Source organism: Malaclemys terrapin, chromosome 4 (assembly GCF_027887155.1).
Source record: "Malaclemys terrapin pileata isolate rMalTer1 chromosome 4, rMalTer1.hap1, whole genome shotgun sequence".
In the NCBI taxonomy this organism is placed as follows: domain Eukaryota; kingdom Metazoa; phylum Chordata; order Testudines; family Emydidae; genus Malaclemys; species Malaclemys terrapin.
Window position 1 is genome coordinate 129,736,252 of NC_071508.1, and position 24,192 is coordinate 129,760,443.

The 24,192-nt window shown below is 40.6% G+C and overlaps 1 protein-coding gene across 2 annotated transcripts in view; it reads left to right on the forward strand.

The window, feature by feature from the left end:
• The window catches only part of YY1 (YY1 transcription factor), a 38,666-nt gene extending 15,358 nt beyond the window's left edge, over window positions 1-23,308 (forward strand). The window contains exons 2-5 of one of the 2 annotated variants that reach the window (XM_054025093.1): window positions 1,939-2,101; window positions 13,222-13,282; window positions 19,486-19,644; window positions 22,132-23,308. In XM_054025093.1, the coding sequence (XP_053881068.1) occupies window positions 1,939-2,101; window positions 13,222-13,282; window positions 19,486-19,644; window positions 22,132-22,314 (566 nt within the window). In that variant the 3' untranslated portion in view covers window positions 22,315-23,308. Of the gene's footprint in view, window positions 1-1,938; window positions 2,102-13,221; window positions 13,283-18,903; window positions 19,455-19,485; window positions 19,645-22,131 lie in introns of those variants that run through there. The other variant, XM_054025094.1, reaches the window with a different exon arrangement.
• The last annotated feature ends 884 nt before the right edge of the window (window positions 23,309-24,192 follow it).

Genomic DNA, 24,192 nt, shown 5'->3' on the forward strand with positions numbered 1-24,192 from the left:
AACCCCCCACAGTGTAGACCCCACAGTAACTCGACCTAAGGTATGTCGACTCCAGCTACGTTATTGATGTGGCTGGAGTTGCGTAGTGTAGGTCGACTTACCACAGTAGTGTAGACATAGCCACTGTGAGCTGTGGTAGACGCACTATGAACAGAGTAAAGCTGCCCCATACCTGCTAACATCATACCTGATGTTTCATTACTCTGATCCTCACTTTGTTTTTGGAAGGCTCCTTATGGATGGGAGAAGGAGAGATGGCTCTCTGAGTCTTTCTCCCAGCAGCGAAACACTCTGAGGTGAATACTTCCTAAGGCCTCCCCACACTGAAGAGAGCTATTAGCCAGCTCCCCCTGCTGGATCAGGGGCATTAAAACATCAGTAGAGAGAAACCAGTATCTTCACCACTTCAGCAGGCTTGGGGGTGGGTGTTGAGGAGCAGCAGCACCAGGGACTCCTCCCTGCTCCCAGGCCTGGTGGGAACAGGGAATTGAAAGGAGGACCTGCAGAGCTGGTAGAGAGGAATACTCCCTAATCAGCTTTCTGATCAAAGGTCTGAGTGATCCCTGTCCTTTGTTTACACAGTGGTATAGGGAAGTGGGAGCACAGTTTGATGTCCATGCTGGAAGAGGAAGCCCCTCAGCATGTGCAGGAGATTTCATTGGCTATCCTTTGCTCTCATGTTGTGTGATTAGGAAGGCAGCCAACAGAGTTGTCTCCACTGATCCATGCATTTTCCTTGTAGTACCTGTATGAAGGTCTGAAAACTGTAGTTTATAGGAAAAAACCCTAGAGTTGGCAGGACTGATGCCAAAGTAGACAGTAAAGATATCCCGTTTAGGCCATGTTTACACTACAGCAGCACAGCATAGTCCAGCAGTTCTCAAACTGTGGGTTGGGACCCCAAAGTCGTTCAGGACCCCATTTTAATGGGGTCGCCAAGGCCAGCATTAGACTTGCTGGGACTCAGGGCTGAAGCTGAAGCCTGAGCTCCACCCTCACCCCAGGCAACAGGGCTTGGGCTCCCTGCCTCCCACCCCCCTGTGTCATATAGTACCTTTGTTGTCAGAAGAGGGTCCTGATGCAATGAAGTTTGAGAACCCATGGCGTAGGCGCTTCCTATATTGATGGAAGGGGTTTTTCCATAGCTGTATATAATCTACCTCTCTGAGAGGCAATAACTAGGTTGATGGAGGAAGTCTTCTGTTGATCTAGCTGCAGCTACTGTGGGGATAGGGTCAACCTAAACAGGTTACACATGGTGCAAAACTTTTCATAGCCCTGAGCAATGTAGCTAGGTTGACCTAAGTTTTAGGTGTAGACTAGTCCTACGCTAGACAAATTGGGGTTTGCTGCAGGGAAACAGGTCAGGAATAGGGAGGTAGATGTGTTTTTTGTCTTCCATGATCATCTACATATCTATTGGCTCTGGCTACTAAAATCCTCCACCACATCTTCTTCAGTATTTTGCCTTCAAAGGTGATCTGTGGAGGTGCAATGTGCTTTTACCTAGGTCACCAGACATTTGAGTATTGTGGCATACCTGTTTCCTTTTTTAAAAAAAAAAATACTTTTGCACATTCCGAGATCCACCAGTTAAATGTATGCTTCATCTCTAGGATTTTCCTAGTTATACCCCATAACTTGTACTTTACTAGATCTGTATACACATCTAATTAAAAAGTGTGTGCATATGTTCACCGTGCCTCAGAAAATGTGTATTGTGGTTTTTTATAACTTGTGGAGCTGATTCCTGTTAACTCCTTACAAGTAGCATGGGCATCTAGAAGTGCACTGAGATTGGTTGGAGAACTTTAGAATTTTACTTGTAGCAATAGCTAATTTGCATTGAAATATTGGCCATGCAAGATGCCTAAAGATAGTATTCATGGTGTGTGATTTAATATATGTAAACATCCAGGGTAATTTTATCTATTTCAGATGATAAAAAAGACATTGACCATGAAACAGTGGTGGAAGAACAGATCATTGGCGAGAACTCTCCACCTGATTACTCAGAGTACATGACAGGAAAGAAACTTCCTCCTGGAGGAATACCTGGCATTGACCTTTCAGACCCCAAGCAGCTAGCTGAATTTGCTAGGTAAGTCACAAAAGAGCATCTGTTAAATCTAAAATGACTATCATTCCATTGTTTTCTTAAATAAAACCTTCAAAAACATGAATACTATTTGTCAAATTACTTTTGCTGTTCCATTGTGACCTATATTACTTCACGTAAAGAGCCTGTGAAACAAGCAGTTAAAAGTAACAGGAACTTGGGTCTTTATAACACAGTATTCTCAATATTTTGTTTCCATTTCCCAAATGCTGTAGTCTTTTTTTAAATATTTGATTTTTATCAATGCCAGATAATTTTTTTACTCTTTAGTTTTTGTGGCAGACAGGAATCAGATACCTTGAGAAGTTACAGCTTTACACATGTCCTTACTATTGCTGTTTTGAAAGATTACCCGGGACTAAAAATGCATTTGAGTGAGAGGTGGCTACTTCCTTGTTAAATTTGACAAATCAAACGTGCTGCACTCAAAAGTTGTCCAGTACAATAAGAACAGGCCAGTAGTGCTCAGTATGAAGATCGTTATTAATTTTATTTTCATTCTTGACCACCTCAACCCCATCAATGTTTGTGGGTTCTACAACTTGCTCCACTATATCAAATTTAGTTTTCAACAGTTGAGAAACTGTACAAAACCAATCTGATCCTTTTTTTTCCTTAGTAATGGAAAATATCTTTTGTATTGTTTATCGCAAAAAACCTTAACGTAAAAAAAAAAAATGGTAAAAGTTGCATAGTCAGCACTTTTAAAAGTTTAGGAAACATCAGTTCAGGTTGCCTGTACAATCTTAACTTGGCCCATTGTGCATATGCATTATGATACAGCATCTAATTACATGATCACTCACTGGTTGAGTGTGTAGGCATCCTTAATTCTGGCATTTCCTAAACTTTGAGCATTTGAGTAATCTTGTTTTTAAAACTGAAATATTAGCCCATGTGGTATGGTACCACATGATTTGTCGGCAAGGCTTGGGGAACATTAGATCCACAGCCCAGATTTCTACTACTTGAGACAAGAGCGAAATTAGTAGCAGTAGTCAGCTGTTACCTCTGTATGGGCCAGCCACTAGAAGGGGAAGAGATGTACAATAGAACCTCAAAGTTACAAACACCAGCGTCACGAACTGACCAGTCAACCACATACCTCATTTGGAACTGGAAGTACACAACCAGGCAGCAGCAGAGACCATCAAAAAAAAAAAAAAAGCAAGTACAGTACTGTTAAACGTAAACTACTAAAAAAAAAAAATGGAAAGCAGCATTTTTCTTCTGCATAGTAAAGCTTCAAAGTTGCATTAAGTCAATTTCAATTGTAAACTTTTGAAAGAACCGTAACGTTTTGTTCAGTTACGAACAATCTCTGTTCCCAAGGTGTTTATAACTCTGAGTTTCTACTGTAACTTCTGCCAGTGGGATTCACAGCTGTTTGCTAGACCGCAGGGGAATACTGGGTTCCATTCCAGGTTTTGGTGGGGAGTGTACATAGACCCTTCTGTCTCTGCTCCCTCTGCTTCTGTTCCCCTTCCATAGTCTACCTCTGCTGTTGTCATCCCCTTATGTTGCTTAGGTGCTAGCAGAGTAGCACTGAGAAAACCGTATACAGTCTTCCTGCTGTTGTTTCTGGTATCAAAGTGGCTCCCCAGCAGCTGGGAGGAACAACTGTGGGGGAAAAACGTTTGTCTCCATGGTGCATCATCCTCAAATTTTGAGCATGCCCCATGTGCCGTTCAGCTGGCCTGTAGGAACTGTGTGGCAATAGAGTATGCTCAGTGCATATAAAATCTGATTGTAAGGCTGCCAGCTTCTACCAGCCTTTACCGAAAATATGAAAACTGCAATTTCTCCCCCTCCCTCCCTCCCAAATTCTTATATGTTGGCCAAATTTGTGCAGGCTTTCACAAGGATAGCAAAAGGTACATTGCTGACAGGATTGGAGCATGGACTTGAAATATGATAGTCAAAGTGTGGAGGTATTGGAGCGTCTCAAATGGTGGTAAAAAAATTTTAATATGGGCAAAAATATATATTTTCCCTGTCCTGATGCTAGTGTCAGGAAGGAGTTAAAATTCAGCCAGGAAAAAAAAAACAAAACAAAAAAACTGTTAAAAATCAAGGATATAGTTAGCATTGTTCTTTCTTACTGATGAACTGACCACCCTCAAAGCCCCCAGCTTTCTATAAGCACTCATCCCTACCCCTCCCCACTCCGGATCTTCGCCCCGAAAGTAGTCACAAATAACTGATGTAATCAAAATGGGTCTATAAGTATGTATTGTTCCTACTGTTATCTTTGTTAAAAGTTTTTTCTTTATAACAATGTTTGCCCCTATAAATACAAAATAAATGCAAATAAATTAATAAAATGTATATAACTGGCCACTATGGCACCATATTTTTAAAGCTGCTTGTCAGTCTTCCCGATACTGTAAATAAACCCCCTTCAATATAATATCTGCTTGCCAAATTCTTAGGCAAAACATTTTTTTTTAAGACTAGGCAATGTTTCAACTGTGGGATTTATTTATTTATTTATTGGGAAAAAAATTCCAGTAAGTCAGCCTGCAGCAGACATGAAAAACTTCAGCCTGAACATTAACTATAGGTGGTTTCATCTGTGTGGCTTATAATATTTCATAACAACTTATGAAGTATTGGTGTATATACTCCTACATTTGCTATCGGTCTTAATAAACTAATTTCAAAAAATAAGATTACATTACAAGAAAAACACTTGCTTTGATCTTAACTTATGTCAGCATTATCTAGAATTTTTGTCAAAGCAAGTTTAGTTCTGTATGCTATCCCGCATATACATATTGCTGTGGGTTGCATCCATCAGGCTAGTATCTAGGTGTTCATTTGTTTTAAAATGAATTTAAATGTTTGGTTTTGTTGTGCTACTTTATAACGGAGTGTGGTTACCTGCTACAGAATCTATTTAATGCTCTTCTAAATTTTTTTTTAATGTGAATTATTCCTGCAAATACTGGATGTTGCTATGCTGTGGCTTGTCTGACTACTCAAACTGTTCTCTTACTGATGAATTGTCTGTCAAGGTTAGTTTTGAGGTTTTTAGCTTTAACTGGCACTTGGCTTCTGTTGGGTCTTTTTACTAAAAAATAATAATGTACTGCATGTGTTACCTTACAGAGAAAGAGACTTCTAAGCAAATATTGATAATGTTTTCAAATTATTTTTTTTTTTTGCTATCCTAGAATTTTTAGCAAGTATCATTATAAATCAACAGGTAAATTAAGTTTTTGAGCACACAATTGCTATTCAGATTTTCCTTGAAGTCACTTATGTTTTTTACAGTTATTCCATCTGTTTTTATACTGGAGCCATTCCTGTGGTATCTGAACACCTTAGGAATGCTGTCAAAATTGACAAGCCTCAAACTTGAATTACCAACCATTATGTGTTCATCACATTCAGGAAAACCCAATCATGTCACCGCCTGCTGGTATGATTGTGTTTGTATATGAAGAATAGGATGGACAAAACCTTCCTAAAACAGTGAACGCTTAGAGGTTTTCAGTCAGTAGAGCATCACTTTCAAGAAATCCCTTCTTTTTGTTACCGCCTTTGCAGTTGTGCTATAAAGTTTATAGGGCCAGTTTTAGAGAGAACTAGTGACAATGTGTATAATTCAGTTTTATAAAACTATGGTGGATGGCACAGTAAATAAGTTCTAATCTTCTGATGCCCATACATTGCTGTTTAGTCCTGTTTGTGTTTGGGTCAATGGAGGGTGGGGGCGGAAATCAACTTGAATGATGCAGGATCAAGCTCTAATTTTCCCTTGGTTAAAGTTTACTACTGATTCAGTTTTTACCTTGATTAAGATACTCAAGTACAAGGAAAGGGAACTGTGAGTACGGAACAGGGAGAGAATAAAAAGTGAGATAATTGAAATTTGACAATTGATTAGGGCATATTAAGGGCTTGGCGGCTTGTTTTTGCTACAGTAGCAAATGGTCATATTTAGTGTGTGGTTTCTCAGTTATAGTGACTTAAGGAGTTCTAAAATTTTACTCATCTAGTAATACTTTGAAAGTAACAGTGAACTTGAAATCCAGTCAGTTTAAAGAATTGATGAAGTAATTTATGGTACCAAATCTACCCCAGTCCCATTGGCAGTTTTCATGGTTTAACAATCCAGTCATATTTTACTAGCTTTAAAAATGCGTTTTCTCTTCCTTGTTACTGTGTACAAACTTAAAGGGGAAATGGGAAAACGGGCTAGACAATGTTATGTAGGGCTGCTGTGGTTGCCTCCGTTCCTTAAATTGATAGGAGGATGTGCAGTAGTGATTTGTAGAAATCACCTTACCAAGCTCACTATTGAGGCATCTTATTGATCCTCAAGAACGAAGTTCTAAGGTTCATTTCCAAACCCACAGGCAGCTGTGGGTCAGTTTACACTATAGGTGCCCTTGGGTAACGTAGCAGAATTTTTTTTCATGCTTATCTGTAATACATTCTGCTACTCAAGCCTTTATGTTGGGTTTGCAGTCATGTTTAGTAGTCCACTTCAGACAAACTTCCAGTATTTAGGGCATTCTCCTATCACTTTTTTTAAAGATGCCATTTCTCTCACACTCTCTCTCTCAAAATCTAATCTCTGTTGAGAGCATGTGTTGCTGTTACAGCGAGTAGCCAGATGGTCCCTTAAAAGGCATTTGCCCTATAGCTTGTGGTGGTGGTGATGGTTCTTCCTTTGTCTCTGATGTATGGAGCTGGAATATTGGACCCTTGTTTAAACCTTTCAGGCATAGCTGTACTAGTTCCTGCAAATAGTTCATAATTTCTAAAATAGCTGAAAATATTGTACACCTCTACCCCGATATAACGCGGTCCTCGGGAGCCGAAAAATCTCACCGTGTTATAGGTGAGACAGTGTTACATCAGGGTAGGGAGAGGAACCGCTCCCCGCCCCAGCTCACCTCTGCTCTGCCTCCTCCCTGAGCGCGCCGCCGCCGCCGCTCCACTTCTCCCTCTCTTCCAGGCTTACTGCACCAATCAGCTTTTTGGCCCGGCAAGCCGGGGGGAGGGAAGGGGAAGAAGCAGAGCAGTGGTGGCATGCTCAGGGGAGGAGGCAGAGGTGAGCTGGGGCGGGGCACAGTTCCTCTGCACCCCCTCCTTACTTGCTGCAGCCCCCCTGCCCCAGCTCACCTCCGCTTCGCCCCCTCCCAGGTTTGCCGTGCCAATTAGCTGTTCGGCGCGGCAAGCCTGGGAGGGAGGAGAAGCAGAGCTGCGGTGCACTTATGGGAGGAGGCAGAGGTGAGCTGGGGCGGGGGGGAACCATAGCAAGTAACGCAGGCGCAGAGGAATCGCTTACTGTAACACGAATTTGGATATAACTAGGTAAAGCAGCCCCATCTCCTGGAGCGCTGCTTTACTGCGTTATATCCAAATTCACGTTATATGGGACCGCATTATATCGGAGTAGAGATGTATATAACAAGTTACATCAGAATAGTGTGATCTGTTGGGTAGTACTAGCCAGTTAAGGCATATTCTGACATGAATGGATGCATAAACTTTAGTTGTCCTTGTCACTTCCAAATCTTTATACAGGGTTTATGAAGAGTGCTGGCATTATTTGTGTTAAACAGGACCAGAAAATATAAATAACTATATACCTCAAACAGTGACTGATTTTTTTTTTTTTCTTTTCAGTTTGCTTATTACAGGCCAACAATTGTGTTTGGGGATTTAAAATTTAAAATGTGAATGATTTTAAGCTCTTTAAATGGTCTACTATTTAATAGATACACTCCTATAGATTTTATGTCTTTGCATGGGATGGTGAGAATCCCTTTAAACGAAAGACTAAAATGGAGCATTTTCTAAATTTGGTGTTAAGCGAAACTTACGTTGAAGTATAAAAATTCCATGATTGGTACTAGAACCTAGTGGAAGTACACAGTAGCTGTAATTCTGGCAGTTACGAACAGTGGTGGCTTATTTTTCCCTTTTCTTTAAAAAAATAAATACATTTACTTAAACTTACTTTTTAAAAGTTGGCCTCTGATTTTTTTTTTCTAAGCACTGTTTGTGGCTGAACTGCTTAGAAACAACAAAAGTACAAACTAAGAAAGAGGAAGTAAAATGTGAAGAAAGAAAAAGGGGAAAATATAACGGGTGGGAAGTTGCCACAGCCCTGAGTCTTAGTCATAACGTTCTTCCTTGTTTAGCTTCTCCCTTTTTTCCTTTTGGCCCCTCTGTTCTTTCATTCACACTTTTCTCCACTTCTGCATGCTGTCCAAGCAGTAATCCTCTTCCTCTCCTGCATCCCCTTCACGCCTCCCTAGTGCACTCATTGAATGAGGGCCAGTAGTGGCAACTCTCCTTGCAGTTGACCCCATCTCCCAGAATTGATAGAGCAAAGGAGGGGGAACTATTTTAGCCATTGGTCATGTCAACTTCTGCCACCAACTGAAGTGCTCTGGGCACTCCATCCCTGGAATGAGGGCAGGCCTACACTACAGAATTACTTTGCTACAATTACATTGATCAGGGGTGTGAATTTTTCACACCTCTGAGTGATGTACTTATAGCGACCTAAGCGCCATTGTAGATAGCGCTATGTCAGCGGGAGCGCTTCTCTTGACCACATAGCTACTGCTTCTCGTGGAGGTGGACTAACTTCGCTAACAGGAGAATTCTCTCCCATTGATGTAGAGTCTTCATGAAAGCGCTACAGTGGCACAGCTGCATTGGTGCAGCTGTGCTGATGCAGTTTTAAGTGTAAACCTGCCCTAAGTCTCCTAGGTTAATAGCCTTAAAGACATTTGTGATTGTTATGCTTGAGTGGGGTTTTTCCCTCACAAAAATGGCGCAATTGTACATTCTCTTCAAAATAAGGTACCTTGTTCTGCTCAACTGTGTGAGAATGTGGCCTTCACAGTGCAAAACATGAATTGTTTTCTCTACTTGCAACAGAAATAATTGCGTTTTCCAGAGCCTTGAATTGAAGGAGAAATTCTTATTCCATTTTATTGCAACTCGCTCTACCTTACTGTGACCCAACTGTGCTAAAACACTAACTAGAACACCAGGATTAAAAACTCTTTAAAGATCATAGATTGTATTAGGGCAGCTTTGTACCACTCTCGTGGTGCAAAATTTAAAAATGACTTCTTAAAGACCCAAATCTCCTTTTTCTAATAAATTAAATATAAAGTTTAAGTTCTTCTTGCAGTAGCAATTGTCTACTAGGATTCCACTCCTGGTGAACACATGCTCTAGGTACACAAGGTCAGGTTCTTTTGGCCAGCAATGTCTGATGGGGACATGTCTGTGCCCTAGATGTCCTTACACCCCTTCTTAGGGCCTAAAGGGCAGAGCAGGCCCAACCTCAGTTCTTCTTACCACCCGCAGCAGTGGCCTGCCTACTTCTCTGAGCACTATGCTGTTTTTAGTGTTGATGGTTAGTCTTATTGCCCCAGTGCAATCCGTGCACATATAGATTCCTTATTTTATGCATGTTCTGTTTCTTAGGCTAGACTACCACCTCAGGGACTCTAGAAGAATAATAGAAGCAAAATCTTCATGGTGTAAAACCTGTCTTAATGTGAAGCTTCAGTGCCACTTAGTCATACACTCTAGGTGCCCATTTAGTTTGAGCAAACATTCCTAAGTGGTGTACTGAATGTTGCTCATTTTCAAGTGGACTCAAAAGTTTGAGGATCTCACTTAAAATTGTTCCTCTTGAAGCACTCAAGGCAAGCCCCCTTGGACACAGCTAGACCTCATTTGCCTGGTCATTCCCTGTGCATGAGTTCCCTGGTGAGCCCAGAGTCCATGCCAAGCTCTTGAGCTTCATCAACCAAGAGGCGTGGTCATCTGCCTTCATTCCAGCTTCTGAGGGCTCGGAAGAAGCAGTGCTCCAGAGCTGACCCAAGGTATAGATACCTTAAGTCTTTTGCCTTGACCCATAAGTCTGATTCATTTCTAGCTCAACAATCAAAGAGCAGTCAACAGCCTGAGAGGGGTCCCTTTGGCACCTTGGTACTGACTTTTAAGAGAGTTTTGGCAATAACCACTAAAGCTATGGATTGCATCTCTGTTGGAACCAATCCTTTATCACTCAGGGCTCCTGTTCAGGTAACCTCACAAATGTGTTCCTGAGTGTCCAGTGGATTGATACTTACTGGGTCAGTACCCCGGTGATGATGTTTTTTTTTTTTTCCCCCAATCTGTGTGCCCAGTACCACAGTCTCCTCTCTTTGAGAGCTTGAAGTTGGTGATGACTAATCCACGTTGGCCAAGTACTTTTTGAAGTGGTGACATAAATGCACTCAAGACAGTGTTTTTGAGCCATACCCTACATTTGGCAGTAAAGCTTGACTGCTCTGTCCATTCATCAACACATCAAGAAGACTTGCAAAATCCATGGGCATTAGTGTTGCTACCTTATGGACAGCTACCAGTTCCCTAATGATTGCACCTGCTTAATGCTGTGAAGCATCTTAGGGCTCCAGCTGTCATTGTGACAATGACAATCTGTGATCAATTCGGTCCTGCATATCATCAATGGTACAACCCAGACAACTCCAGCTTCCAACATTCCAATCCTAGTTGGCATTGCTTCCCCAGTAATTGGGCATAAGGCAAGGACCTGGACGCATTACTGTGCGCAGCCAACTATCAAGACAGCTTACTTCATAAAATCCATATCAGAAACACTTGCTAAAGTGTTTTCTGAAATAGTTGACCCCATCAGACAACCTTTCTAAGGAACAGTGGCAACAGGTAGTGCAGGACTATATTTTGGAGCAGTGGTGTATTTCTTGGCAGTTAGACAACTCAGATCTATGTTTCCTAGGCTCTCAGGATAAGCTCTCTCAAGACCTTCAGAATAACCATATGAACCAAAAGATCCTTCTTTGTTACAATGGGATGTATTATGGTCACAGTCCGTTTTACTTGCATCTTTATCATTGGGTCTTCCTGAGCTTCCTGTCCTGCTCCTGTGGAGCTCAAGAACTGTGTGCTACTTGGTTAAAGAATGCCCTCTTTATCATATTGATGGTGGGTGGATGCACTTAGAGTGGCTACATCTCATACCCATGCTAGAATCTAATTCATTGTTTGTGTCATCAGAAGCCATATACCAGAAGAAGGAAAAGCATCAGCTACCAAGTTGTTGGTATAGCAGGTCAAGAAGATATCTCTGGTACTGAATTAACCCACTGCCCACTTAGGGAGAGCATAACAGACCCAGGGCACTCCTGACAGGATGACCCCTGTCTTGGAAGCCATGTATTCCTTGTCTGCATCCCTACTGGGGCACAATAGGGACGACTCCTTCCATTACTTTTGGGTTGTACAATGCAAGTCAGAAATGGATCTGTAATCGACAGCAGTATATGACCTAGGGCTCATAGGGAATATCCTTCCTGATTTTACACGCACACACCCCCATGTGTCCCTCAATCCAGTATCCATACTCATATCGGCTCTGGCTTGACTGGACACCCATGGGAGTGCAGCTGTATTCATGCAAGCCTGAGTAATCTGCCTCCTTGTGGATTAGATACTGCTGCCCAAAGAGGCAGTATAAACTAACAAGTCAAGTCAACTAGTGCAGCCTTAGAGCCTCAAAGTATCAGGAGGAAAGTGATGAATGCTACAAGGGGAAGAATGAAGCAGTAAATTAACGTTGTCTTTAGCTGATGACTTCAAGGCATTCCAGGACCTCATCAGATCTATGGCAGAGACTCGAGATACACCTCTGGAAGTGGTGCAGGAGAAACCTTTCAAACTCCTGCACATTTTACACACTTCCATTGCTGGCAGGCTCGTCTTGCTTATAAATGAGGATCAGCCCACAAAAGACCTGCGACGTGCTAGCTTCCATTTTGGCCACATCCAAGGGGGCTGACAGGAGATTCCACATCCCTTCCAAAGAACTTGGAGTACTTTTATTCCCACTCAGTATCAAAGTTGTTTCTGGAAGCTGTGGTCCAAGAGAGATCAAAGTGGCAGGAGTCTCCCAAATCTATATCTAAGGGGACAAATATTTAATATTGGCCTCTTCAATCTAGCAGAGAAAAGTATAACATGATCTAATGGCTGGAAGTTGATGCTAGACAATTCAGACTGGAAAGAAGGTGTAAATTTTTAACAATCTCAAAAATTGTGGTGGATTCTCCATCACTGGCAATTTTTAAAATCATGATTGTATGTTTTTCTAAAAGATAAGCGCTAGGAATGATGTTGGGGAAGTTCTGTGGCCTGTTATCAGATGGTCAGGCTAGATAATCTCAGTGGTCCCTTCATCCACTGTTTCAAGTTCAGAATGGTGACTCTGACCTCTATAGTTCCCTCATTAGATCCCTCAAGACTGTTTTGTGGTTCTCAATCTGCAAGATGCCTATTTTCAGATATCCATTCATCCGACCCACAAGAAACTTTTTGGATTCCTAGTGGAAACATCTCTCTATCAGTACAGGTCCTGTGCTCTCTCCACAGCTCTGCACTTTCACTATAGAGATTACACTACAGTACTTGTATTTTTTCAATTCACCTCATACTGTTTCTTTTTATCTTTCTTACAGTGCAAATATTTGTAATAAAAAATAGAGCATTGTACACTTCGTGTTCATGTTGTAATTGAAATCAGGATATTTGGAAATGTAGAAAAAAATCCAAAAATATTTATAATAAATTTAAATCGGTATTCTGTTTAACATTGCATTTAAAACTGCGATTAATAGCAACTATTTTTAATCTAGTTTTGTTAGTCGCTTGTTAACGGCGATTAATTGACAGCCTTACTTTAAATGTACAGTGTTCTGTATCTGAAAGATCTTTATGTAAAGATCTTCAGATTTTAAAGTTTGTGTTGTATGGACTAAACTGCTTTTCCAAAATGCAAAAATATACTGTTACTGTATTTTTATATATATCTATATCCTCCCTACAACATTAAACTCCAAGTGCAGTCGATGTGTATGTAACTTGCAGAATTTTTTTTTAATAGTAAAGCAAACAGTTTCCGATGAAGTGGGCTTTCACCCACGAAAGCTTATGCTCCAATACATCTGTTAGTCTTAAAGGTGCCATAGGACTCTGAGTTTTAGGAAGGTTGCTTCTGCACACTTACCAGTGTTTTCTTTTGTTTTTGTAAGAATGAAGCCACGAAAAATTAAAGAAGATGATGCTCCAAGAACGATAGCATGTCCTCACAAAGTAAGTGAAACTCTCAGAACTTAAAGCATTTCAGTGGTCAGTCACTTGTGGAACTGAATTTTGGGTGGCTCACTTTTTTTCTGTTAGGGAAGGATTAAGCTGAATATTTGTATTAAAGCTAAATATAGAGGCCTATTACTTTAAATACAGTTGCCTCTTTAGGTGCTTTCCAGATGCTAAAAGATTTCCTCAACTCTCCCTACAAACTGTGAATGTCCTAACACAAAAGGGAACCTTGTAAGGTGATCATAGGAGTGTGGCAAGACCCTTTGTCCCTGTAATGTAATTTTCCGTCTGATTACATGAAATCCTCATTAATCCTCTAGACTCCACCCGAACTATATTCCTTTAAATTTCTGTACTGCTTTTGTCTCACACCTGGGCTCATGATATTGAGAACTTGGAGGCTCATTGGAGAACTTCATTCAGTAAAGATCAAGGATATGTGTATGTTGCAGCTGGGAACTAGCCTCCCAGCTCAGGTACGCAGATTTGTGCTAGAAATAGCTGCGTGGGCATTGTGGCACTGGCAGAGGCTCAGGCTAGGTACCTGAGATCAAGCTTCTCTTAGGGGAATTCTGTGCCACTGCACAGTGCAGACATTTTCAGAAATTAATGTTGTGCACGCAGAATTTCCCTTTTTCCTCATAGAAATGAACTGCAGAGATGTTGGCCGCCACTAGAGGCCACTGGACCCAGCACAAGGCTAGGGGGAAGAGGAGGGAACTGGAGGGTTCCCAATAGCTGCAGTTGTCAGCATGCCCTGAAGGAAGGAGGTGGCAGCATGCAAGTCTTGGACCCAGCATCAGGCTGTTTTTCTCCCTCTGGTCTCGGGGGAGTGGGGAGGGGGGGGGGGCCTGGAAAGGGGAAGTGTGTGTGGGGGGGAGAGGGGGAGTGTGAGTGTCTGTCCCCCTGGCTCGGCTCTGGGAGGGAAGGGTGCAGAAGAACTGGGTTGTCGTAGGGGTTTCTTTAACACTCTACTCGTGGAGGAATTTTTGACATGTATTTTGAAATAAATTACCAAATAATTCAAACTGGCATGATTATATAGTGGTGTTTTTGACAAAATCTGCAGAATTTTAAAATATTGTGCACATAATTCCCCCAGGAGTAGCTCAAGCCCACCCTGGCGCCAAGCTTGTCTGGCTAGTGTGAGCCTCTGTCAGTGCCACAATGTCCACACAGCTATTTCTATCACATTAGTGTGGGCCCCTCTAGCACAAGTCTCTGTCCAAGCTGTACGGCTGGCTCCCAGCTGCAATGTAGATAAACCCCTATACCAGTGGCTCAACCTTTCCAGACTACTGTACCACTTTCAAGAGTTTGATTTGTCTTGTGTACTCCCCAAGTTTCACCTCACTTAAAAAGGTACAAAATGAGACACAAAAATACAAGTGTCACAGCACTCTATTACTGAAAAATTGCTTACTTTCTCATTTTTACCATATAAAATCAGTTGGAATATTAATATTGTACTTACATTTCAGTGTATAGTATACAAAGCAGTATAAACAAATCGTTGTCTATGAAATTTTAGTTTGTACTGACTTCACTAGTGCTTTTTATGTAGCCTGTTGTAAAACTAAGCAAATATCTAGATGAGTTGATGAACTCCCGGAAGACCTCTGAGTATCCCCAGATGTACGTGTACCCCTGGTTGAGAACCACTGCCCTAGACAATTTAATCATCAGATCTTTTCTGCGGTCACTACTTAAATAAAGGAGAGCACTCTGGTCCCTTCTCTTATGGTTAGCACTTCTGTAAGTTGTCTTTTGGTAGCTACCATACACTGTTGTTGCAATATCTTGTCCATGGTAATTTAGAATACTTATTTGATGGCATGAACCTGTTCTGAAAACTATCCAAAGTGTATTCCTGAGATCTAGGTGTACCCAGCCTTGATATGAAGTCATTATAGGTTGTGGGGCTTGGTTTCTAGTTAGGGTAAGCCTAAGAATACTTGCCTATGCAGATATTTAATAGTGCACATTACAGATCAGGAACATAGACCGATTTGTTCCTTACTAGCCTTGAGCCCAAGCATCTACTCTGGGAACATTGAGCTCCTATTCAGGGGCTCTGTATTTTTCAGGATGTAGGTTCACCTTTCCTTAAAGTTATACTTGGAGACCCAGAGTTAAATTATTCTTCCTCTGAGGAGAGATGTTTGTTCTTTACAACTTTATACTTCTGATAAACCATTATATTGTCTACGTTAAGTGGGAGAAGAAAAGTAATGCTTCCTTATTGCTTCTCTTCCATTCCCCAAAAGTTCCTTTATCAGTGTAGAGCAGTGGTTCCCAAACTGGGGTTCGTGAACCCCTGGGGGTTCACGAAATGTTACAGGGGGTTCTCAGGAAAAAATTCCCTAATGGCGGACAGAGCTGTTCCTAGGGACTTCAGACAGCACGGGGCCAGCAGCCTGAAGCCCTTGGACTTCCAAGAGCTAAGCAGATCAAAGCAAGTATATCTATCATACCGAGGAGATTTAAACTTCAAGACTCCTTATAAGAAATGGAAAAGGAAGGTGGATATTTTTTGCTGTTTTTAAAATTAAATAGGCAGGTAGTATTGTTTTTAAAATTATTATGAAGAACAAATTTAAGCTTTGTTGTATCATGCGTTGTTTGCCTGGACTACTCAAGACCTGAATGCTTATGTAGGAGGAACTCTTTGAGTTGGCTTCTTAAATACCTTCATGCTGTTTCAAATCTGATACTCCTTGATGAAACATAGGAGCTTTGTCTTATAACAGGCTTATTCAAAGTGATACAAGCTATGGAAGTGAGATCTTGGAAGAGTGTTGCCATTTTCATAATGTAATAATAATAGTGTAATTATAAATAATAATTCATAATTAATAGTGTGTAATAAGCATGTAATAAAAACAAATTTTATATTTCCAAGATCACTGCTTTTATAATTTATACTCGGGTAAAGGAGAAAATCCCTGGAAATATTCATTTTTAGGAGGGGGTTCGTGAGACTTGACATTTTAGTGAAAGGGGTTCACAGGTTGTTAAAGTTTGGGAACCACTGGTGTAGAGGTAACTCTTAGGACAACTTTGTTACTTCTGTGTAACCAAGAAATACCTCTTAAGACTTCCCTTCTCCTTTCCCCTGAGTAGTTGGGATTTTAAAATCAATATAAATAGTTTTTTTTCATGCCACCCATTTGTGAAGTTTAGCTTTTGAATAAAGACAAGGAAATCTTGAAGCCTGTTAGTCAAAGGGATTGTGAAGCCTGTGGGGAAAACTTTTTTTATTTAGAAGTGGTGGCTCCTTGGTTTTTCAGAATTTAAGACCTATTCAGATACAGTTATTGCCATTTTGGCAGAAGTAACTCCCAAAGAGGAAGCCTACACATTTGCAGATTGGAAGGTGGATCACTCAATCAGTTGCGGTTTTCAAACTTGTACTCCATGTAGTTGTATGGTACTACAAGTTCTGAGTTATTTTCATGTACACTTCAAAATTCATATGGGATCTGAAACTCATTAACAAAACTTAAGAATTTATGAAAGTTTCTGACATCCTTTGAGGGACCTTTGACAGCTGAGTTCATCTGTATTCCCATCTTACGTTTATTCAACCGGGAAGCCCTGGTAGCTCAGTTAATTTAGCTGGGTTGAATTTGTAAGAAGTGTGTCTGTCTTTACCATGAAATGCAGTTTTGATCCCACAAATTCATTGCCCCATCCTTTATGCTGGATAGTAGAGGTAATTTTTTTGGTATGAGTGACTAAAAGTCATCTGGTTGGATCTTCTGTGTATGTAGGGCCCTATGAAATCAGTTTTATTATGGATTTTTGGATTTATTTTAATTTTGTGGTTTTTTTCCATTTTTAAAATAATTCCACCTTTATGGTCTTTTACATCAAAATTGTTTGATACATTGGCAACAATTAAGTAGCCTTACTGTAAATGTATTAAAATGTTCAGAATTGGATTGCAATGGGAAAAATTGATTTTTACCAGAAAAAAATATAATCATTCTACAGTCTAAACAAAACATCTGGCAGATATACAGTATAAGCTAAAAGTAATACATTTTAAATTGCTTTTTAAAGTAGCATTTGGTAATATGACCAAACTGACATTGCTGAACAGTAACACAAGAAGTCCACAAAACTGTGTTGGGGGAGTCTCGGCACAGTCTCTCTTTAAGCAGAGCAACTCACCAGCCTGAACACTTGTTTAGACGGCAGCTGTAGCAATCACTCCTGAGCCAGAGGCTGGTGTACAGACAGGTGCCCCCCTGTTCTCCCATGTGGCTCAGTGGAGACTGAGTACACCAGCGGGGGGAAGGAGACACCCCAACCCCTAGGCCGGCTGTGCACAGCAGATCAGAAGGCTTGACTCTTAACCTGCCTGCCCCTGCGGTCCAAATGCTGGGGAGAGCAGAATTCCGCATTAATGTTTTGATTCTGTCCATGTTCTCATTAATGCGGATTTCATAGGGCCCTATGTATGGTAGTTAGCCAAAGAGGTATTAGGGGACTTTTTCATAATCCATTTGGCTTGTTATTTCTGATGTAATGGCTTATGTATGAAATATGAAGCCTCTAGATTATTAACATTGTAGCTAGTCGTCGTCCTTTTGTAGACTAGATTTGTAAAGAGGTGCTTTTTCAGAATGATTACAGAGTCTGGGCTTGCTCAGCAGTATAGAAAGTGAGGCTGCCTGGTAGTGTTAGGGGAGGGATTCAAGAGACACTGGCTCTACTCCTAGTTCTGTAACTGGCCTGCTGGGTGACCTTGGGCACGTCACTTCACCCCTCTGCCTCTGTTTCCCCATCTGTAAAATGGGGAGGGTATAGACCACTTTTGGTAAATCCTTTGAGATCTGATGAAAAAGCTAGTTGGTAATATTTATAAGTAATTAACTTCTGTCCCTCGTCTGTCTATTGGTTGGTGTTTAGTGGTATTTAAAGTTGGTAAGGGGATTGGAAAACCTTCCATTAAAAAAGGATGTCTAGGGGATGGCAGAAGCAGCAGGCAAACAAAGAAGGAATGGAGCACAGTCGATCAGTGAGGAAGGGGATAGAAGAAATGTATGGTGAAAGAGTTGGGAATTTTAAAGGTAGCATGAATTTTGAACAAATGATATCTGGGACAACAGGATTCTGTAAAAATGATCATAATTTTCTATTTTCCAAATCTCAGCAACCAGTAAAGATAGAATGGGAAATTCATAGATTAGGGGTGCAGAAAGGGAATAGCTCAATCAAGAACCGTTATGTCTAGGTAGGACTTCAGCCTAATTTTGTCTGTCTTTAGTCTCTCTGCAAATGCAATATTCAAAAAAATAAGTGAATCTGCAGAGGCGGGATCTTCAAGAAGCGGGGGTGAGTTCCCATTACTTGAGGTTATAGAGTCTTGTTGCTCAGGAGTGAAATCTGTATTCTGCCTTCCTGTGATGCAGCTACCAGGTGTTGGTCTTCAGGCTTCATGACCCAGCAGCACCAGATCTATTTTTCCCCTCCCTAGAAACCACACAGCTGTTACCTTTGTAATTCTAGTCAATTCATCAGATTCATTCTGCTCTCAGTGCATTATGGAATAGATTTCTTCTGTAGCTGCTGTGTCTTGGAGACCCTCTTGCTTCTTTCTCTGTCAGGAACGGGAAACAGACAAAGAAAGAAGAAAGAGGGACAGTAGGAGATGGACAGAGCCAGACATCACTTGCACAAAGAATATGGGGCCCACCAAAGGTAGCGGTGGACTACCATCATTTTACCTTTTGCTAGCCCTTGGACTACCATAAATTTTGTTCAGTTTGTTCATCTGTGCTTTGTTAATAGCATATAATCTTCTGGGGAAGATGCAGTGTGTGTTAATAAAACTTGACTGCATGTAGTACACTAATGTTGTATGGGTGAGTAGAGGAGTTGGATTTCCCCCCCCACCCCCCCACACACACACACTTCTTAAATTGATATTTACTGGCTGTCCATAGTAAGAGTTTGGGATTAATTTTACTGTAAAAGTGTTTCATTTTTAACCTCCTAAGTCAAAGCAAAATATGTATCCATGTGAGGGAGTGTCTTTTCAGGGCCAGCTTCTATTTTAAGGTATTTTTCCAGGGAAAAGGGGGAGGGAGGAAGGGGTGGGTAACTAAACTTTCATCTACTAAAATGCTAGACATTTTATTATCGGAACTTGTTTATGTATTTACTAAGTTTTTTTTATTCTCTTTAAGGGCTGCACAAAAATGTTCAGGGACAATTCTGCTATGAGGAAGCATCTGCACACTCATGGTCCTAGAGTACACGTATGTGCAGAATGTGGCAAAGCCTTTGTGGAGAGTTCCAAACTAAAGCGACATCAGCTAGTTCATACTGGAGAGAAGCCCTTTCAGGTATGGCCACTTTCGAGACATGTGGAGTATTCCAGTTTTAATTTATTTAAAAAAAAAAAAAAAAAAAAAAAAAAGAGAGGGTGGGGTGGGGTGCAAGAGAGACTGTGCTTACCTGGCTTCCCGGCCAGTTGAGGCAAGGAAGCAGCTTGTCTCAAAATAAAATTGCACGTGGTGACTTGACATGCAAAATCAAGACATGATCCAAAGTCTGATACTAATATCTGCCTTTCCATTGACTTTAGAGGGCTTTGGATCAGATCCTTGGAGAAGTTAGAATAAGTTCTCTGTTCGCTAATGATTAATGCTTAGACAGAATTATGATTGTTTATTTCCAGGTATATTTTGGAAGTGGAGTGCATTGTAGCACACACATCAGCACATTTAAATGTAACTATCATTCTAGCCTACTTTAAGATTTTTGGAAAACTTGCAAGAAAATTAGACTTTGAATACCATATTTGAGGAAACTCTCATTGCTTCCTCTTTTTCAACATGATGTATTTTACCAGTGTAAACAAGGCCTCAGGTTATGCTCATTAGGCTGTGTAAATGGAATGTCGTCCACTATTAAGAGTCATACTATGTAGCTTGGCAGATTAAGACTGCAAAGCTGGATCACAATATATTAATTGTGTGGATTTTTGTTTTCTTTAGAGGCTGTTTTTGTAACACATTTGTAAACTGCCTGAATATCTTTGTTAAAATCTGCAGTGCGGATACTCCCCGTGGGGGGAGAAACTGTTTCATTCTCTCTCCTTTTTTTAATGTCCCCCATGTTGTCAGCAGACACTTTTTTCCCCCTTGTGCTGTTTGATGCATCATTGGCTAATCAGAATGCTTAGCTTTCAAGTTGAGTGTTAATCAACTTAAAATTAAAGCCATGAACTCTACTCACTGAATATCCTCTGATGCTACGACAATGTAGGAGACGCTTGAGCTCCTGCCACCAGAGGTCCCCAGCTTTCTTCATATGGTAAATATCATTCAAAAATTACTGTAGACTCTGACTTATACAACATGCAGAAATAACTGATGCACATCAGTTCAGTTAAGGTATCTTACTTTCATTTGTTTAGTTCCTTCAAGAAAGTAATCTGTCACAGGACACACTGATATTCTAAAAATGAGATTCTTTAATACAGAAAACCTCCGAACCTACCACTGCTTCTGGTTTTAAAAAAGCCATTACATTTAATATAGTTTTCATAGAAGATAATGCCTTGAATTCAGTAAGTTGTGGAGTTTTTTTTTTTTTTTTTTTTTTTTTTCCCCCCCTAGAAATAAATATTCCTGTGGCTGTGGAGTTCTTATTCATACATTTATCTGCTTTTATTTGTAGCAAAAAAAACACTCTGATCCAGGCTCTTGTGGCTCTTTATGTACATTAAGAACAATTGTATAAGGCATGAGTTAACTTCTCATCTCTCCCCTGCATGGCAACAACTCATAAATAAATATCTTATCTGAACAGTAGCCCATCTGACCCACAAATAACCCATATTGTGCTGTGCCCTTCTCTTCCCAAAAACATGGTGGGAATTTTAGTCTGAGTCCCTGCAGTAGAATGGAGTCTAGCTGCTTTTTGGAACAGGAGGGAAGGGGGAGTACCAAATTCTAAAGCTGAGGGCTGCTTCTTTAACTGAGAGTTAAAGAAACCCCCGTGACAACCCAGTTCCTGTTTCTCTGCTCTGCCCCCCCGAACCCAGCCAGGGGACCAGACATCCACAATCCCTCTTCTCTCGCCCTCACCCCCTCCCATCCCAGCCGTGGGGCCCACCCAACCCAGACACTCACTCCCAGAGCCCAGGGAGAAACCGCCTGATGCTTAGTCCCAGGCTTGCATGGAGTTTCCTGAGTGCTGCCCTCTCCTTCCCTCAAGGCATGCTAGGAACTGTAGCTGCCAGGAACTCTCTAGCTCCCTCTCCATTCCCCAGCAGTGTCTGTGTGTGAGCTGTGCTTTGCTGGGTCCAGTGGCAGCTAGCAGGCACTGTAGCCCATTTCTGTGGGGGGGAAAGGAAATTCTGCATGCACAATGTTAATTTCTGCAAAATTCTGCACTGCGCAGTGGTGCAGAATTCCCCCAGGAGTAAAAGAGGGAGTGTGTAGAGAAAGTGCTTACTTTTTGCAAGCTTGGAGCTTTGCTTTCTTCAGAATTTTTCTTCACAGTAGTGTACTGTGTACATTGCAACTATTTGAGAAAAATACCAGCCATCAGTTTTCTCTTTAGGCTTTCACTAAAAAAATCAGCTTCGTATGTTAAATAAGATGTAATGAATGCAATGTTGATATGCAAAGACCTGCAATTATTTCTCAGGCAAAGCTCTCACTGGTTCTACTGGGAGTTTTCAGGGAAAATGGACTGCAGGATCAGGACCTAATATTTGTAAAGAGAATCCAGTAACTCAAGCAAGAAACTTTTGCTGATTTACCAAGTGTCTGTTGCTCCTGTTGAGAATGTTTTTAATCTATGACCTTTCCTTTCAACAGTGCACGTTTGAAGGATGTGGAAAGCGATTTTCACTGGACTTCAATTTACGCACACATGTGCGAATTCACACTGGCGACAGGCCCTATGTGTGCCCGTTTGACGGCTGTAATAAGAAGTTCGCTCAATCAACTAACCTGAAATCTCACATCTTAACACACGCTAAGGCCAAAAACAACCAGTGAAAGTAAGCGAGAAGAAAGCTCTTGAACTCTCAAAGCATCTTACAGGAGTATGGGAATAAATATGCCTCCCCTTTGTATATTGTTTCTAGGAAAGAATTTTAAAAAAAGAACCCTACCCACCTAAAGGACATGTTTTGATAAAGTAGTAAATAAATAAATAAAAACTTTAAGATGACGTTACTAAGATGCTCTACCTTGCTCTGTAATCCAGTTTCAAGAACACGGTGTTTTGTAAAGTGTGCTCCCAACAGGAGGGGACAATTGATGAACTTGCATCAAAAAGAGACAATTCTTTATACAACAGTGCTAAAATTGGACTTCTTTTCACATTCTTATAAATATGAAGCTCACCTGTTGCTTACAATTTTTTTAATTTTGTATTTTCCAAGTGTGCATATTGTACACTTTTTGGGGATATGCTTAGTAATGCTATGTGTGATTTTTCTGGAGGTTGATAACTTTGCTTGCAGTAGATTTTCTTTAAAAGAATGGGCAGTTACATGCATACTTCAAAAGTATTTTCCTGTAAAGAAAAAAGTTATATAGGTTTTGTTTGCTATCTTAATTTTGGTTGTATTCTTTGATGTTAACACATTTTTGTATAATTGTATCGTATAGCTGTAATGAAATCATGTAGTATCAAATATTAGATGTGATTTAATAGTGTTAATCAATTTAAACCCATTTTAGTCACTTTTTTTGGAAAAATACTGCCAGATGCTGATGTTCAGTGTAATTTCTCTTTGCCTGTTCAGTTACGGAAAGTGGTGCTCAGTTGTAGAATGTATTGTACAGGCACTGACCTTTTATTAACACCTGATAATATGTACATCCCATGTAATAGAAAGGACAACAATAAAACAGTGGTCCTAAAGAAAGAGTATGGCAGAAGATGATCTGTAAGCACAGTCTATTTTCTTTTTTTGTCCAGAATAATTATAGTTCTTGAACCTCCCAGAAATTGGAAGCTTAAATAAAACTCAAGTTTCCTTTACTTTGCATTCAATTACAATGATTTTTGATTAAGTAATACATCTGTGGCAAAATATAATATACCGAAGGTGGTAATTTTAGTCAGAATTGATGACAGTAATCCTGGGTTTGGGAATGATTTGGACTCCTATTAACTGGAATAATGGAGTTGGAAACAGTTTTTTCAGCACCCACAGCCAGCCAATCAGTGGAACAACACCATGTCTAAATTGTGCTTCTCTCTTTAATCAAGGTAAGGGGCGGGTGGAGTGGACGTGTGTGGGTGCCTGCTTCTTTGCTTAGTCAAGGTAAAGGTGGGTGGGGTCAATGGTGACACCGGAATATTGAGAGAACCCTTTGTTGTTTGATTGGGCTAGCCTTCAATTTTGGACCAGGTGCAGTAACGGGGATCCATGTTTGGAGCAAGGAACAAAGACCATGAAAATTCCCAATAAGTTTTAACGTACACAATATTCTTTTGATGGTCTAATCAGAAGTGATTTCTAACATTTTGTTACAAACGTTGAGTAATCTGTGTACTGTAGTAAACAGTGAAAGAGTGACAAACACAGGAATATGCACAAAAAATGCATAGGTATTGTTTTAAAAGAATGTCCCAAAAAAGGTTTAACGTTGTTCTAAACAGTGATAGTAAAATGTTTGTAGATATCCCTCTCTGCATCTGTTACAAGACTATAATCCATCAAACTTTACAAGATACAAATTAGGTAGCAAAACTTTTTTCAAGTTGTTGGACTTTGGTTTCAACTAGTAATGTTAAGTGCTTGCACAACACACAGGCCATTTTACAAATAGCAAGGAAGGATTTTCATCTACAACTAATTCAATTTTATTCCTAAAATAGACCCTGCATCTCTGGCTTCAGAGGCTTTTTAGGGGTAGAAG